Source organism: Hippopotamus amphibius, chromosome 1, assembly GCF_030028045.1.
Source record: "Hippopotamus amphibius kiboko isolate mHipAmp2 chromosome 1, mHipAmp2.hap2, whole genome shotgun sequence".
In the NCBI taxonomy this organism is placed as follows: Eukaryota; Metazoa; Chordata; class Mammalia; order Artiodactyla; family Hippopotamidae; genus Hippopotamus; species Hippopotamus amphibius.
The window spans coordinates 170,717,785-170,735,629 of NC_080186.1; the positions used below are offsets into that span (position 1 = coordinate 170,717,785).

Here is a 17,845-nt window from a genome sequence, read left to right on the forward strand (position 1 = left end):
CCAAAACCAAGATTAATTTCAAGATTCCAGCATTTTCCAACAACAAAATTTTCCAACAATGAAATGGTAGGTGAAATTAATAAATTCTTTGCTTCTAGAAGTGTTATTATTATTGGACTGTCAGGCATATTTTAAAGAAAACATCTACTATAGTCTAATCTCTTGCTTTAAAACTTAAAGAATACCAACACAAGACAGGAACTAGATGGAGAAGGAAAATAGGTTACACTAAAAATCAGTCATTTCTACTACGTCAAATTCTATTCCTCTGTCTCCTCCATGTCAATTTCTACCCCATACCTTGTATCAAGGAATTAAAATGATATGAATGTTATACATCAGTGATGAATAAAACTAAAGCTACAAAATATTTTCATCACACAGACACACAACTTTGAATTTCACTTCCAGGCCTTACCAGATGCCTGGTGTGGGTGATTTAATCTCCTCGAGCTTTAGCATCCTTATCTATAAAACTGAGTGAAAGCATGTAGTTTATTGGGTTTCTGTGAAAATCAGCCATACTTTATGGCAGTACTAGTATGGCATATAATAGCGTTTAAAAATAGCAGCTATTATATTTTAGGCATGAAATCTTCTTTTGAACTGATTCAAACAGAAATAGCAGCATCTCCATTCACTGATCTTTATTAATTTGACAGAGAAAAAGGTGGAGGTATCACGTGTTTCCTGACTCTGTAGGTATGGTTAGTGGAAGACTCTAGTACCTTTTCTTTTTCTTGCAGGTATGTTTCTTGTCATTTACTATCTACCACTGCCATGGCATAGAAAGCTCTCCCGATTTTTCATATGTAAAGTTTATGAGTACTTTCAAAATGTATACAGAGTCCTGAAAATTATTTAAAGGTAAAATATCAGGCATTTCTAAACCAGACTTGCTCTAAGAAAGTAATACGAAATTAGGGGTTATTATTTTACTTACAAAAAAAAAAATCACAGTACATTTTCCTTACATAGCTACATCCTATAGGATCCTTAAAATGTAATTTACTGTATAAAAACTAGATTTACCTGTAAGCATTTATTTAAGCAGGTCACTTATTTTCTAAGAATGTGTAGAAATACTACAACCAAAAGATTTTGTAAATGTAACTTATAAGCTGTAAAGTAATTTTAAAACCTATATTATAATCACAGTTATGACCATTTATATTATTACATTTTCTCTTTTATTTGTATTAGTTTTTAACTCTCCAAGACTAATTTATTGAAATCTATTTCAGAATTACAGGACTAGGAGGAGATATAAGCACTGAACACAGGACTGAATGTGTATCTTCTAAAGGAATAGGTAATGGAAAGAAATGAGAGAAGGATGAAGTAGACAGTTGATTATGCAGTTCCAATATAGAATCTGATGTATTCTCTCTCTTACAAGCCTATGGTGAGTTATTAATAGGTTCAGAACGATTAAGACCATGTGACCAAGCACCCCAAAATTGGACACTATGCACTTGTGGAGACTCCACAGCCAAAGGCAAGAGCAGCCAAGTTATTAGAACACTTACTAAAATACTACAACTGAGCTAACTATAGGCAAAGGTTTGGAGACATTTTAAACCATATTTATGTGCAGTGCTAGGCTGTCCCCAAGGATGCTTTAGTATGTTATTCCAAAATAGAATAACATTTCAAATAGAAATAAGGGACTTCCATATTCTTAAGCCTAAATACACTCTAAATATGAATCAGTGAATTTACTTCTCTTTTTTTAATCTTTCCACCCATTGACCCCCTTCATGACTCTACCCCCCTCACAAGGTCCTGTCAACTCACACAGATATGTAAACTCTTGAGGCCTGACAAGGAGTAGGAGCTATAGAAACTGAAAATGCAAAATAAACAATCATGGAAATTAAATTAGTAACATTGTATTTCTTTAATTTGCCATTTTACCAGCTAAGATTTGGACATAACTTTCAAGTGATATTTTTATGTATGTCGTGTTCATTTTCCTCTGACCATTCCAAATCATCTCTCCTGATAGAATTTTTGGGTCATCATTTTATTCCCTAAAGTTCAGAATTAATATAAGATTTACAGGGATGAAAATTTGGTTTAATCCTGACCTATAGTCAGTCAACTTAAGCAGAAAAAATTTAAGCACATTAAAAAAAGAAAAACTATAAAGCTTTCCTGTATATATCGCCAAACATTATTATTCAAAACCAAAGATTTAAATATAACTATTTGGATATCATTCCCTTTTACTTCCTGAGCCAAGTTTTTCTAGGACAATAGTGCAACTAGACCTTCATAAACATTCACTTCCTAAAATGACACCAATTCCACATTCACTTTCCTATCAAATTTCATCAGTTCTAAGATACTGTCAATGTTATGACACACCCCTAAGGTAAGAGTTGCTAAAATGTGGAAAAGTATCTACTGGACTTAACTAAATACAGTATTTCTATGCTTTATTAGCCTTCTTTATATTATTATTAAATTAATACCTAATATAATAACTATCTAAGGGCCTTTATTTCCCTAACACTTTCCCTATCATGATTCCTACAGCTGGCAGGCATTTCTCCAAACTCACAATACCAGAGAAAGCTTATTGCTTTGGTTTTTAATAAAAGGTACAGTTTTAGAAAAATAAAAGATACACACAACAAAGGCCATCTGTTTTATATATGGCAGGACCTACTGTATAGCACAAGGAACTATATTCAATATCTTGTAATAACCTAAAATGGAAAAGAATCTGAAAAAGATTCTGAATCACTTTGCTGTACACCAGAAACTAACACATTGTAAATCAACTACACTTTAATAAAAAATATAAAAATAAAAATAGAGATATTAAGCAAAAAAGGTACAATTTTAGAATTCTTGATTCTGTTTAAATAAACACACAATAATTTGTACACAAGTTTACACTTAGAGAATAACTCTGAAAGTCTGTGAATAAAATCTACTTCCTGAAAAGGCTGATTTGGATTTTGTTTGTATTTATTTGTTTACTTGATTTGAACCCTGAACCTAACAACTTTGGTCTTTTTCACAGCAGTGGGATATATGAAACAATACTAGAGTCTGACACCCTCACACAAAAATAAACTCAAGGACTTAAAGATCTGAATATAAGACATGACACCATAAAACTCCTAGAAGAGAACACAGGCAAAACATTCCTCGACATAAATCACACAAATATTTTCTTAGGTTAGTCTCCCAAGGCAATAGAAATAAAAGCAAAAATAACAAATGAGACCTAATCAAACTAATAAACTTTTGTACAGCAAAGGAAACCATCAACAAAACAAAAAGACAGATTATGGTCTATGAGAAAATATTTGCAACTGATACAACTGACATGGGCTTAATTTCCAAAATATACAAACAGCTCATATACCTCAATAGCACAAAAACAAACAACCCTATTGAAAAATGGACAGAAGACCTAAATATACATTTCTCCAAAGAAGACACACTGATGGCCAAAAACCACATGAAAAGATGCTCAACATCACTAATTATTAGAGAAATGCAAATCAAAACTACGAGATACCACTTCGCACCAGTCAGAATGGCCATCATTAAAAAGTCTACAAATAACAAATGCTGAAGTGGGCGTGGAGAGAAGGGAACCCTCCTACACTGTTGGTGGGAATGTAAATTGGTGTGGCCATTGTGGAAACCAGTAGAGACATTCCTCAAAATACTAAAAACAGAGTTACCATATGATCCAGCAATCCCACTCCTGGGCATATATCTGGACAAAAATATAATTCAAAAAGATACATGTACCCCAATGTTCATAGCAGCACTATTTATAAGAGCCAAGACATGGAAGCAACCTAAATGTCTAACGACAGAGGAATGGATAAAAAAGATGTGGTACATATATACAATGGACTACTACTCAGCCATAAAAAAAGAATGAAATAATGCCCTTTGCAGCAACATGGATGGCCCTAGAAGTTATCACAGTAAGTGAAGTAAATCAGACAGAGGAAGACAAATATCATATGATACCAGTTACATGTGGAATCTAAAATATGACACAAATGGACTTATTTACAAAACAAAAACAGATACACATAGAGAGAACAGACTTTCAGTTGCCAAGAGAAAAAGTGGGGGGAGGGGTGGTAAATTGGGTGTTTGGGATTAACAGACGTAAACTATTACACACAGAATGGATAAACAAGGTCCTACTGTATAGCACAGGAAACTATATTCAATATACTGTGAAAAACCATAATGGAAGAGAAAAAATTTTTAAATAAAAGCACTTAAATAGAACATCAAAAAAAAGAGTGATATGTGGATTCATGTCCTAATCCTACAATGACACTAAGTCTTTATAACTTCCTATTTTGTATACTTCATTTATATATCTCCAAATGAGTGGCTTTGAATACCTGTTTTCATAGATTCTTTATGAATTTTAAATTGTGTCCACTATAATATGGGCTATCAGTAGCTAATTTTGTCCCTTTTTAGTCAACAGGGTGTGCAAAAATATCCCCTAATGAAGCTCTAGTAATTTCCAGATGGCAGAAAAATCTTCTGTATTGTTTCTAAGATGGAAGCTCTACCAAAATTTATCTTTAAACACAATCTCTATCAAAGTCCCAGCAGATTCTTCACAGATCTAGTCCTAAAATTTATACAGAAATGCAAAGGATCCAGAATAGCCAAAAAAGCTTTGAAAAAGGAAATCAAAGTTGAATTTCCCCAATTAAAAATATAAAGTCTCCTAAATCAAGACAGTATGGTATTGACATAAGGATAAACATATAGATTAAAAACAGTATTAATAGTACAAAAGTAAACTCATATTTACGGTTGACTTTTGACGAAAGTTTATAGCATTTGAAGAGGAAAGGATGATCTTTTCAGCAAAGGGTGCTGAGAGAAAATTGGATATACATATCAAAGAGATTAATCCAAACCGTTATCTCACACCGTATACAAAAAACTAACTCAAAAGACATCACAGACCTAAATGTAATAACCAAAATTATGGAAGAAAACATAAGAGAACGTCTATGTGACTTCGAGTCTGACACAGAGTTCTCCTTAGTTACAATACCAAAAGCACATCCATAAAAGGAAAAAAAAAAAAGATAAATTGGCTTTTTCCAAAATCTATAAAAGTTGTCTTTGAAAGACCATGAGGAAAATTAACATAAACCTCTAGACTAGAAGAAAACATAGCAAGTCCTATGTCTGACAAAGGATCTACATGGAGTACACAAAGAACTCTTAAAACTAAGTAGCAGAAAGACAAAAACCCTAATTGAAAATAGGCAGAAGATTTGAATAGACATGTCACCAAAGATGATATATGAATGGCTATGAAAAGGCACATGAAACGATGCTCTACGTAGTCATTAGGAAATGCAAATTAAAACCACAATGAAACACTGCACAGACACAAAAATAGTTTTAACCAAAAAGAGACAATAACAAGCATTGATGAGGATGTAGAGAAACTGTAACCCTAATAAATAGCTGGTGAGAATGTAAACTGGTACAGTACTTTGTAAAAGAAATTTGGCAGTTTCTTAAAATATTAAACATAAATCTACCATATGACCTAGCAATTCCACTCTTAGGTATCTATCTACCCAAGAGGAATGAAAAAATATATCTACACAACTTATACACAAATGTTTATATTAGCATTATTCATAATAGCAAAAAAGTGGAAACAATCCAAATGCCTATCAACTGACGGATGGATAAACAATGACTTATTATCCTGTAAGAAAAAGAATGAACTACTGATGCATGCTACCACATGGACGAACCTCAAAAACAAGCTAAGTTTAAATAAGCCAGACGCAAAAGGCCAAATTTTATATGATTTCATTTTCATGAAATGTAAAGGTAAATCTATAAAAAGAGAAGCAGAATGACTGCAAATGGATATGAGGGACCCCTTTTGGGGTGATGGGGAAATGTTCTAAAACTGAACTGTGGTGATGGTTGCACAATTCTGTAAATGTGCTAAAAATCATTGAATTGCACACTGGGGTGAATTTATGGTATGTAAATCATACCAGAAAAAAAGATACCCGGGGGAAAAAAGCATTCACAATATCTTTTTCAATCTGTCACATTTTAAATAATGATTTACCCTAGAAAAATCAGCTTGACATATTCATGAATCTATCTTACTAATGAGAAATAATTAGGTTCTACTTAGAAAAATTTCTATGTAGGAACTTTCATTGTAATATCAGTTCAATGCTTTTTAAAACACTACTAATTAGAACCATCTATTTCGAAGTGACAAAATCCAACTGGAGATCTACAGAGACACAGGAATTATCCATGTTAGTAAATAAAATGGGGCACTAAATAATTAAATTTTAAAAGACAGATATTTCCACAATGAATTACTCAGATTTATACTTTGCTAAGTATATGTATACATAATTGTTATTTCCACAATAAATTACTCAGACTTTCTATTTTGTTGTAATAAAGTGTTGAAGTTCTATTTATCCAAGCACACAATCAGAATTCCTGGCAATAACTGAACTGCCAATCCAGGAACTGGGCATGTTAAAATACTTGCTGGTAACATAATGCTTTTATAATGCAAATAGACCTATCACATTTTAGTTGCTATTACATGTATTCAAATCTAAATTATAATGGAGATAGACAATTTGCACTAATAAGATTAGCTGATATAACTATCTGCCTGGCCACTCCTCTTAGCATGTTAACGTTTTTTGACTGTTAACTCTGATGAGTTTTATAGAACCCTTAACATCCAAATTCTTACAGTGTGAATGAGTAGATAAGACTTGTTAGGTTATTTTTGCCATTTGAGATAGTTTACCACTTAATTCTCATGCATCTCCAAAGACCTCTTAACCTGACCCCTTGCTCTGCCATTCCAGTATAGATAATCTTTCACAAAGAGTTTCCAATTTTCTCACTTATTTTCTAATATTCCCCTACAATGTGCCTCGGTCTTCATTTAGCCACATCTAAACTTGGTGGTATGTTATGCCCCTTTCACTCTGAGCGTAAGTTTCTTCCTTGATTTCTGATAAGTTTTATTTTATTACAGTAACTATCATGAAACAGCTGGAGTAAGTCTCCTGTTACATTACCCATAAAACTGCTGATGACAATTTGAAATAATTCAGCTGTATTTACTTCCAAATTCTAGAATGGGAAGCAAGTTTCAACTTTTGTACACTTTTTCACCTAAGAGTAGGGAAGCAGTCATACTGGTGTTAAGGTCCCATTATATCATCTCCCAACTAGTTCACGTTTATAGCCTGTTGAATAACTGAAATCCATAAAATCCTTTCTAGCTCAATGGCATCTGAGTGGGTTCCTGGAAAGATGTTAAAGGTAGGGACAGGAGGTATCCAAGTTTACTATAGTTGGAGCTAAAAGACAGTATTAAAATTCATTCAAGACACATAGGATATGAAGTTTGATGGATGCAAATCCAGTCCTTAAAAATTCTGAGTTCTGGAGTTCTCAGAGCCACTAGAGCAGCTGCCCTCAAATTTGAGCGTGCACAAGAATTACTTTGGATTCTTTTCAAATGCATTTCTTAGTTTTGAGGCTCAATGTGGGATTCTGATTTTAAATGGAGAATTCCCAGCTCCAACTACCTCATCCCCACTGCCATGATTTTGATACAGGTGTTTGTACACCAGACTTTAAAAAACGGGGCATCAAGAAGCACGAGTCAAAAGCCGATGGTGTGGGCTTACTGCAGAAAGTGGTCATGTATTTTAGGTGAAGCCAGGGAGAGGCAGGAGGAAAATCTGGGGCAAAACATCGTTACATGCTTGTGAAGGAAAAAAAAAATGTTTAGGTCTGATTTCTTTTTTTTTTTAATTGGAAAGCAATAGGAAGGCAGGAACTGTTTAAATAATGCTGAAACTGGCTCATCGGCTCTGTTCCCTGATTGTCTGAGTCAAAGCCTAAACAGTTAATAATTTATTGCAGATATATGGATGTTAATTATGAAATGAAATCAGCTGGAAAAGGCGAGTACTAAAACTATCTAATCCCCAAGGGTTTTCCTAACACCAACATGCCATAACTCTGTACGAATATCTGGGTAGCACTGAAATGGCTGAGTTCCTATTTTCTCACTTCTCTCAGTCTAGAGCTTGGCATTGGAATAAAGAAGAGATGGAGACAAGATGATGTGCTCACTATGGCTGCACCCTAAATGCACTCTGCATCAAATTATGGTCATCACTTGGCTAAGGGAATCTTAAAATTTCCTTTCAGGAAACCACCCCCCTATCAAATCATAATCCAAGAGGGACTACTGGTTCTCCCAGTGCTTTAAAATACATTGATTACTTCCCATCTATCAGGAACCTGGAACTCCTCTGATTATTCTTTACTTTGCAAATCAAAGCCATAAAACCATCTGGGTAAAAATGTAATTGTAATTAAGCGGAAACATTCAATTGTGCATGAACTCAATAAAAATGTGCTCTGTTTTAGTGCTGTATGAAAAATGTTTTAGACTGCCATACAGAATTTCCTGAATTTAAAAAGGTATACTATTTTTATGATTCACCTAATAAACTTCAAATAAGTATGTATTAATATTAAATATTATCAAGTAAACAAATATTATTAAATTAGCAAAATTTCTTCTCACAAAATTGGTCCATGCCTAAAGTCTCTCAAGACACTAAGATATAGATTAATACCTGATTAAAGGGGTTATTAACTTTCAATGTATAATATCACTTTTTCCATCAGCATGATGATCTTTTTTACTAGAATTCACTATATCACTTCCTTAAAAAAGACTGGAGAATTTGCACATTGGCCACTCTAAGTACAGAAACTTATGCCATGTGTCACTGTCAGCACGAACATAATCATTCATGCCATTCTAACTTTTAAAAAGGAAAACCACAGATATCTTAAGGAGACTCACTTAAAGCTGATACGGAAACAATGAACACTTACTAAATCAAAGAACCGTGAAAAAAACAGGACAAGCTGAGGCAAAGAGAAGGTTCCTTGAAAACCGTAAAGACCTTGAAGCAAGGAACTATTTACCTTTTTGTTCTCTGGGTGTTCGGCACAGTATACAGATGTAACTAGCCCACTGCTGATGAGTTTTTAGAGTGCTCTGTTCTTGAAAACGATGCTGCAATGTTTTACACATTATGGCTCATACATAAATCTTTTGCACTTATGTGAATATTCCTCTAATATTGATACCTACAAGCAGAATTGCTGAAAAGTCAACATGTTTAAGATTTAAATACATACCATACAAGAGGCTCTACTCAGTTTACTTCCCTACAATGTATAACGTGTAATTGTTCCCCAAGCATGCCCACTGGATACTGGATATTATTAATCTGCATAATCTGTGCCAATCTATGCACCAAAATGAGATTAAGAAATTTTTTTCCCTAGCTTCCCAATACACTTGAAAAAGTTGTGAATGTTTCTTCGATATTTATGTTTCCTTTTCAGCATATCCACAAAAAAGTGCTTATCTATGGATGGTAAGATTACAGATGACCTATTTTACATATTTTCTAAACTCTCTATACTCAGCTTGTATTATTTTGCTATTAACATTTATCTTTTTAAAATACTCATGAGAAAGAGTACTGGATTTAGAAATGAGAAAGACCAAAAACCTAACAGAAAAATTAGTAGAAGAAATGAACAGAAAGTTTACAGGAAAGGAAATGAGAATAAAAATACGAAAACATGGTCAGTCTCACCATTAACACACACAAAAAAAATGTAAGTTTGAGATAACATTTCTTTGCCTATTAGATTTCACAAAGATCAAAAATTTTAATAACACCTATACTGGTGACAGCATAGGTGAAAGATGTACTCTCTCTGCTGACCTAAGCATGTAAAGTGGTACTACCTCCATGGGGTGCAATCAGGCAATATTGCCCCAAATTACCAATACACATGCCCTTTGAGAAGGGCATGACATACGCAAAATGGCATACCTACAGAGTCCTATTTATTTAGCGCTGTTTATAACATGAAAATATTGGAATCAATCAAATGTACACCCACACCAAACTGATTTAAGGAGATTATGGCACATTTTTGCAATCAGATAAAACTGAACTACCAAAAAAGAAAGGGGATTCTCTTTATGCATTCATATGTGATAATCTCATGTCAGTGTGTGTGTGTAAATAATGTGGCTTTTAAAGGCTCTTAATGGATTTTATGTGGTATATGTCAATTACCTCCACATCACACACTAAAAACTAATAACCACCTCTAGGAAGGGATACTGAGTAATAACTGGGGAAAGGGTGTTGGAGGAAGAATTTTCATTGCATAACTTTCTAGAGGTTCTGTGTGGTAGTCTGAGTCCTTAAAATTTTGAAAATGATTTCATTCTGCCATTAAGGTTTGAATGGTAATTTGGCTGAATCCAGGATTCAAAATCACGTTTCCTCGGAAATCTGAGGCTATCAACTCATGACCCTCTAGCATCCAGTATTACTAATTCAGTCTCTAATATCAGACACTCATTTTGTTGCAGATGATCTTTCCTTTATTAAACATGTAGGATCTTCTCTATCTTTGATTTTCTAACATTCTGCCACAACGAGTCTAGGTTTGGGTCTCTATTTATGCTACTCTGAATTTAGTGGTTGGTGCTTCAGTCTGAAGGTGTGTGTCTTCCTTTATTTATGGGGCAAATTTCATTCTGATACAAAAAAAAAAAATCTTTAACCTCTACCTAACCAACATGGGTTCTATTAACCAATTTATCCCAAATCACTGAATTAAATAACACTCTCCACACCATCCAGAAAACATGATCACTGAGGCACACAGTATGCTCAACACTCACTGAGATTAGATTCCTCCCTTGTCTTGCTGCACACAATTACTTCCACCAGTCGGCCTGTATGTTCACCAAGAATCAGCTGTATTTGAACACATGTTCACGACATTTGTAATTACAGAATTTAATCAAACCCTAAATATTAACGCAAGTGAAATATGAGTGCAAAAGATATCTTTGTTTCTATGAAAACTTTGGGAAAACCTGAGAAAGATAAAGTTGCTTAAAAAAAAAGCTGTAATTTTATTTGGGATGAAACAACTGTAGAAGATTTTAAAGTTTTAAAAGTCCAGGATTCTACACATAAATTGTTTTGCATTTGTCTTTCAAATTTTATTCCAAATACAGAAACTTATATTGGAAATTGGTTTTAGTGCCTGGTGAGTAAGGCTCTTAACAGTATGATATTCTTAGGTGTCATCTCATCTCTTTTCGGTTTCCTGCTCATCTACCTGTTCTGACTAGCTCTCCTCCAGTTATTTGGAGAGACAGGTGGGACCATCTACTGGATGCAGGAAGCCAATGGCTCAACTTCTGAGAGTGAAGACTCTCTGTCCTCTGGTGTCACCCACATGTCCAGGAAAGTTCCTCCTCTATTCTCTCCACTCTTGCCTAGGGACACACATTTGGCCTCTGATACTTGGCACAACTGGGCAGCAGACAAAACCAATAGTGCTGTTATTCAAGGGCCCCTTGTGCTCATGGACTTCTCTTTCTCTGCATGTGCAACAGCACCTCTGCCATAGCTTCCACCATTCACACACGTTCCCTAATGTCTATAGGTTTTCCATTAATCCAATCCAAACTGTTTGCAGTCTTTCAGGAGATACTCAAAATGTCTGAGGTACTGAAGGCATTCTTTTAGAATACAGCTTTAGATTTATTTAGAATATCTTTTCTGTCATCCCTAAGAGTTGGCTTGAACAAAGCAGCTGGATGTATGAAGTTAATCTGCAATCTTACGTTTTTCATTTGGATACTGGCTCCACTTCTACTCCATTTCTCCTAGGTATACACTAGCTTTTCCCTGTCCTCATACCCTCCTCCGTACTGGTGCTTGATAAAGTTCCTTGTCTAAAAAAGATGTCCCCAAATATTCAAGTGTTCAAAACTTGCCATGGCACCAAACACTTTGACTCACATAAGGGAGTAAATTGAAAAAAAAACAAAACAAATAAAAACAAACTGAATTTACACAAGGCTGCAGATTTTGTATCAAGAGCTAATCAGTATGACTACTATATAAAACTAAATTTATAAAACTCTAGATTTAAGTTTTAGTAGTTACACTTTATCATCCTGGAAAAATAATCTAAATATCAGTGATAGCCAGTAATAGTCCATCTAAAGAGAATCATAGGCAAGGAATGTACTGATCTAGTTTATCTTGGCCCAGCGCTTAGGTGTGCTTTTTTTTAAAAAAGTGTTAATTTTGAGCAAACATGATTATTTTACTCTTTCATGGAATTTAATTTGTTGCTTTTTTGTACTTTTAATTTTTTAGAGATTACTATTTAAAACAGAATAAAGTACTATATGTGTAATTTTTTTTTAGTGATTTTTACTAGGTGCCTACTAAAAACTAGATATCTTACCATGTTCTGGAAATGAAGAGATGGACAAGAGAGTATCATCATAGCACTTGGGACATTCCTACATCTGTACATAACTCAACCTACTTTATTTCCCTTTTTATATTTGTGACTGGCAAGCCAGGTTGGGAACTCCTTGCAACATACCATGGCTTTCTCATCTGGTTTTTGTATTCTCTGTATCTATATAATGCCTTGCTCAAAGGAGTCATTAAATAAATGTTTACTTATTTAATATTACTTAATGTGCCCATCAGATCCAATACATGGCTCAATTAAGATTTTTCAATATTAGAGACTAATAAGGGACAACAAATAGTAAGAACACTTCATACTCCAATTGCTAGATATATAAGTGCAATTTGTGCATTTTACAAATAGGGGAAATGAGATACAGAAAGATTAAGGACTTTGAAGAAGCGGCAGTGGAACCTGTAACCAAAATCTCCATTTAATCACTTTTCCCTTCAGAGCACAAGTTAGACTGATATCTGGAGAATGAATTGGCCAGTCATAAATGTTCACTGCTTTGTAATACTTGATAACTGATTATCTGTTTCCTTTCACAGAGACTTTTAGACCTTTCAAATATGCAATAATCCAAAAGGTGTTGAGGAGTTCAGGCACAAGTGGGTAAAACTTGCTACTGAGAGAGGGGAAGGGAAGGTGTACTTCGTGATCTACTCTTTCCTGAGCAACTGACAATCAGCTTTTACTAACTGAGAAGAAAAAACTGCTGCAAAATAAAGGAGCTAAATTTATAAAGAATGCACTCTCATATAAAGACATCACGATGCCTCACATTAGAATTACTGGATCACAGAATTTTGGAAACAGAAGAACAAGAATGTAGTCCCATGATAATCAACAAATAAACAGAAAAAGCCCATATTGTAGCAGACAAGGCTTTTGAGGTCTGATCTCACCAGACAGTTCAGGATCACTTCCCCTTATTGTACCTTCTGACCTCATCCAAGGAAACTTCTTTTTTTCTTCATTCCCTTGATAGGCTCTGCATTTTCACATCTCCACTCAGTCTCTTCCCTCTATCTGTTACACTTCCAGCCCTTTTCTGCCTGGAGAAAGTCTTGCCATGCTTCAAAATCCAATGAAACTCTGTGTGCCTTGGGAAGCCTTCCCCAACTCCCCAAGTATGATTTAACTTTGGGCATAACATTTGATTTATCATGTTGATATGTCACTGTTTCATGACTACCTGTGTTCTATCCACTTGCATATGATGATGTTCTAATCTGCGGGCCCCTAATGCAGCCCCTAGAATCTATTTAGCATCCAATAAAATTTTCATTCTATCATTCAATTTTAATTATGTCATCAGACTCTCTCATTTTACTTATGAAAACTGGATCCCAGAGAGGTAAGGGACTTGTCAATCATCAGGGAACAGGCCAATGTCAGAGCTCAGATAATAAATTATGCTTTCTCTTTCTTAATCCACCCTCATAAAGGAAAGGGCTGGCATGGTAGAGTCTGGAGTAACAAACCCACCCTTCTTGGCTATTTGCCTAATTTTTTACTCAAAGTCTGACTGCTATACTGTACTGCTGGCAACTCAGTTTTCCTCAATAACAAAGACTTCCCAGTTCAGAACATATACATATGTGGCTAATAGGAAAAGTGAGTAAAAGTCCAACGTGATAAACAGGGAGGTATGTCAAACTCCTATTGAGTCTATGAAAAACCTACTCATAATTCTAACTTTGCCCCTTTAAGTATGGAGAGAAAGCATAGCTCATTTGGAAAATCTGACCAAAAGCCCACATTTCAACACAGTGAAATGGTTTATTCCCTATTGCTTCTAACGCACTAGGAATTTTCTATATGTAATTATTTAATCTCTGGCCAAAAACCAGTGGACAATGAAATCCCCACAAAATGTTTCCCCCAGTGAAGTGTTCAAACATCAGTTCCACGAAAAACATTTTTAAAAGCTTTTCACGTAATTTTTCTATGCCATTTTTTTTTCATTCATGGCTAAAAATGTCCACATTTGAATATTCATCATTATGAGAATCTGGTAAAATATAGCCCTGTCCAGCATTTTTACATCATTTGACTACGGGACCTTAGAAGGGCATAGGTAAAAATTTCCAGTTTCATTTTGTTTGGATTTTTAACCATCTTTTTCCATTTCATGGTTTTGGGTGGCTTTGTGCTGTTATTTTCTGCTGTCCATTACTATTGGATTTTTCTCCAAATAAGCTGGTTGCTTTCAGACAGGTCCTTGTGGATTTCACGAATGGCTCACTTGGAACATCAAAATGAAACCATAAATCACATGGGTGTTTATAATATTTTGTGGGTTTTGCCTTAAACCAATACTAAAATCCACACTGATGATGGCTACACTACAACGTGAATGTACTTAACACCACTGAACTGGACATGTAACAATGGTTAAAATTGTCAATTTTATGGTATGTATAGTTTACTGCAAAGTAAAGGCCAACTTACAGAAGGTAACAATTATCCCAAACCCTGGGTCAAAACAGAGGAGGGGAAATCTAATGGTGATCTCTATTGTTCAAAGAGAGCAAATGGCTTTTACTTTCTAGTTCCAAAGGCCTCTTAGCCAGGCTCTCATCCCTGCTACTTTCCTCTATGGAGTGGAGAAAAGAAAAGAAACTATTACCAAATAAAATGTAAACCTTAGAAAAGAAATGTTAAATCATAGAACCATAACCCTTCGAGTACTGACTGGATTCTCCTATCATCTATTAGTCAACTGCTCACAGCTTTGACTTAACTCCTTCTCCACTCGTTTCTCAGAGGAACAGTGAACAGGTGTCCTGTGTGAGCGTGGATGTGTTTGAATTCCAGACAGCTGTCAGAACGTAACTCCCTAGAGGACTGTTCTGACTACTTTGAAGTAGGACTTGAAAAAAAACTATGAGATAATAGATGAGAAACTGGGGGTGGGCGGCAAACAAGGAGGGGATTCAGCAGTGAGCAGATGGGTTGTCTTCCAACCTCCTAAAAGACAGACTTGGTGGGCTTATTTTGAAAAGCATAAAGAAATAAAACCAGTGGGAAGGGTTGCAAGGAGACAGCTTTACCTAGTATTCAGAAGAAACTTATAAGCATGTAGGAGAAGGCTATTAATCCACCCAACCTGCCTTCAGATTCACCGCCGGCCCTGGAGATGTTCCACGGGAGGTAAACGGTGGAGACTCCTGGGTGGTGCAAACTAGGGCGAAGTTCAGGGCACACTTTGGAAGGGGATGAGGTGCAGGCAAGTCAGTTTGGTCTACGAGGGGCGAGGGAGGAGTGGCAGGGGGACGAGGAGAGCTGGGGAAGAAAAGGCGCTTACCAGGCCACCTCCGCAGGTGCTGAAAGAGGCCAGCGAGCCGGGGTGCCGCAGCACAGCCCCGGTGTAGAAGCAGGCGGCGTCGGGCGGCGCGGGAGGGCGCGGGGCGGCTGCTGCCCGCGTGGGGCCCGGGCCCGGACTCGGCCGCTGTTCCACCAAGAAGCGCGGCGCCAGGAAGCGGCCGTCTCTCCGGAGCAGCAGGTACAGGTCCCGGGAGAAGGCCGGGATCCGCAGCAGTACCTCGTCACCGTCCGGCTCGGCTTGCTGGGCCGGGGGCGGAGACGGGGGGGGCGGCGGCGGCGGCGGCTGCCACGAGGCCGGGGCGCCCGGGGACAGGGCGGCAGCCCCGCTGGATCCCCGCGGCAGCTCCTGCGAGTCGAGCTCCTCGTCCTCTTCGCCCCCCGGCGGCGGGGGTCGAGGCCGGGGCTCAGGCCGGCCTTCCGCGAGCTCCTGGGGCGGCGCCGGGGCCACGGAGCGCACCTCGCGGGAGCTGCCGGCCGCCTGCGCCCGGGCGCCTCCGCCGCTCGGGGCGCCGCGCACCCAGCCTGGGTCCGCGCTGCCCCCGCTGCCAACGGCCGCGTCCACCGGCTCCCGGCGCCAGAGTGCAGGAAACACGACTTCCCACTCCTCGCGGTCGGGGGCGAACTGCAGCCCTGCGGGCGGGGCAGACAGAGAAGTGCGGGGCTTAAAGAGCCGCGGTTCCAGTAGCACAAGCATCCCGGGGCTCACACTCCGCACAGACACAGGGCTCACGGGGAACGCGCCGGAGACCACTCGTCTAGCCCCTGAAACTCTTGCAGCCCCTGAAGCCTAGCGATCAGATTACAGACCCCAGCATTTTCAAAATAAAAGTACGATTATCGGGGCGGGGAGGGGGAGGGGGAAAGTGGGGCTGCAAAGTTTGGTGACAGCACTTACTTGTAGAAAAGAAAACCGGTGCAAAGACTAGCACAATTAAATGATTTCCTTACGTATGTGCCAGATCAAGGCAGCGCTATCGCTTTCTTTACGTCCGTTTTCTTCCAGGTGCCGTAAACGTACCTTTGCAAATGTTATGACTCTCCCGAGAGAAAAACTAAGCGTTTCACGTTGTTGAAATGAGACCGCGAGAGTGCGCTTCGCTCAGGACCGTGACCCTCTCCCCCGCACCCGCACGCTGGTTTTTATTGCTACCCGCTGAGCCCTGCTGACCGCGCACGGCTGCGCCAGCCCTGACGGCCCGTGCGTTCCGGTCTCCGCTGGGGAAGTTGGAAAGCAAGCCCGAAGTCACGGAAGAACTTACCTGAAACGATCCCATTCGACAGGACCCCCAGCTGGTAGAGGAGGCAACAGCAGCAGATGTGAGTCAGGCGCATCTCGCGGCTCTTCCCCATACCGCGCTGCCGGCCCCGCGCGCGCCTCCTTGCGCGATCCACCGCGGGCGCCGCCGCCGCCGCCTCCCGGAGCGCAAGGAGGCCGGGCGGCGAGTTTGCCCAGGCGCTTTGTCTGCCGGGGGGGGGGGGGGGGGTGGGGTGGGGGAGGAGCGGGGGCAGGCAGCGCCGCGGCCCCGCAGCGCTCCTGCTCCCTGGCGAATTAGGTGATGAGTCTATTTTCTGTGTTCTGGGCGTCGCAGGAGTTTCCGGAGCCCCTCAGGACAGCCCCACAGTCAGCCGAGAGCCGGCAGGCGCAGGGCGGGCAGCGCTGCCTCGGGACGGGCGGAGGACTGCCCCGCGCGGGCAGGAGTGCCGCGGTGTCCGAGCCGAGGCTCGCCGCCTGCACCCGCGCGGAGCTGCCAGGGGCTGGTGCCACGGTCCCGGCAGCTGGGCGTGCCAGGCTCCGCACCCTCCTCGGAACCGGAGTGCTCCAGGCTCCTACCCGCAGCGGCGCGCGAGGGAATTCGTAAGGGGATGAGGGGAAGACACGATTGGTGAGGTGGGCTGTGGAGAAGAAAAGATTCAAGCAGATCCGGCAAGAAAAGGGGACCAGGGGGTGCCCGCCAAGCGTGACTTTGCGGGACAAAGGTCCCAGAACACCGCACACGTGTTCACACGCCCGGTTGGGGTGGGGTAGAGACCCAAATGCCCTCACCTGGCTGCTGATTGGCCACTCTGG

At 39.1% G+C, this 17,845-nt stretch overlaps 1 protein-coding gene across 1 annotated transcript in view; it reads right to left on the reverse strand.

Moving 5' to 3' along the window:
* The window catches only part of ADAMTS19 (ADAM metallopeptidase with thrombospondin type 1 motif 19), a 264,246-nt gene extending 246,707 nt beyond the window's left edge, over positions 1-17,539 (reverse strand). Inside the window, exons 1-2 of the mRNA XM_057735960.1 lie at positions 17,037-17,539; positions 15,758-16,407 (exon numbers count right to left, since the gene is read on the reverse strand). Coding sequence (XP_057591943.1) covers positions 15,758-16,407; positions 17,037-17,127 — 741 coding nt within the window. The 5' untranslated portion in view covers positions 17,128-17,539. The remainder of the gene's footprint in view (positions 1-15,757; positions 16,408-17,036) is intronic.
* Positions 17,540-17,845: the final 306 nt, after the last annotated feature.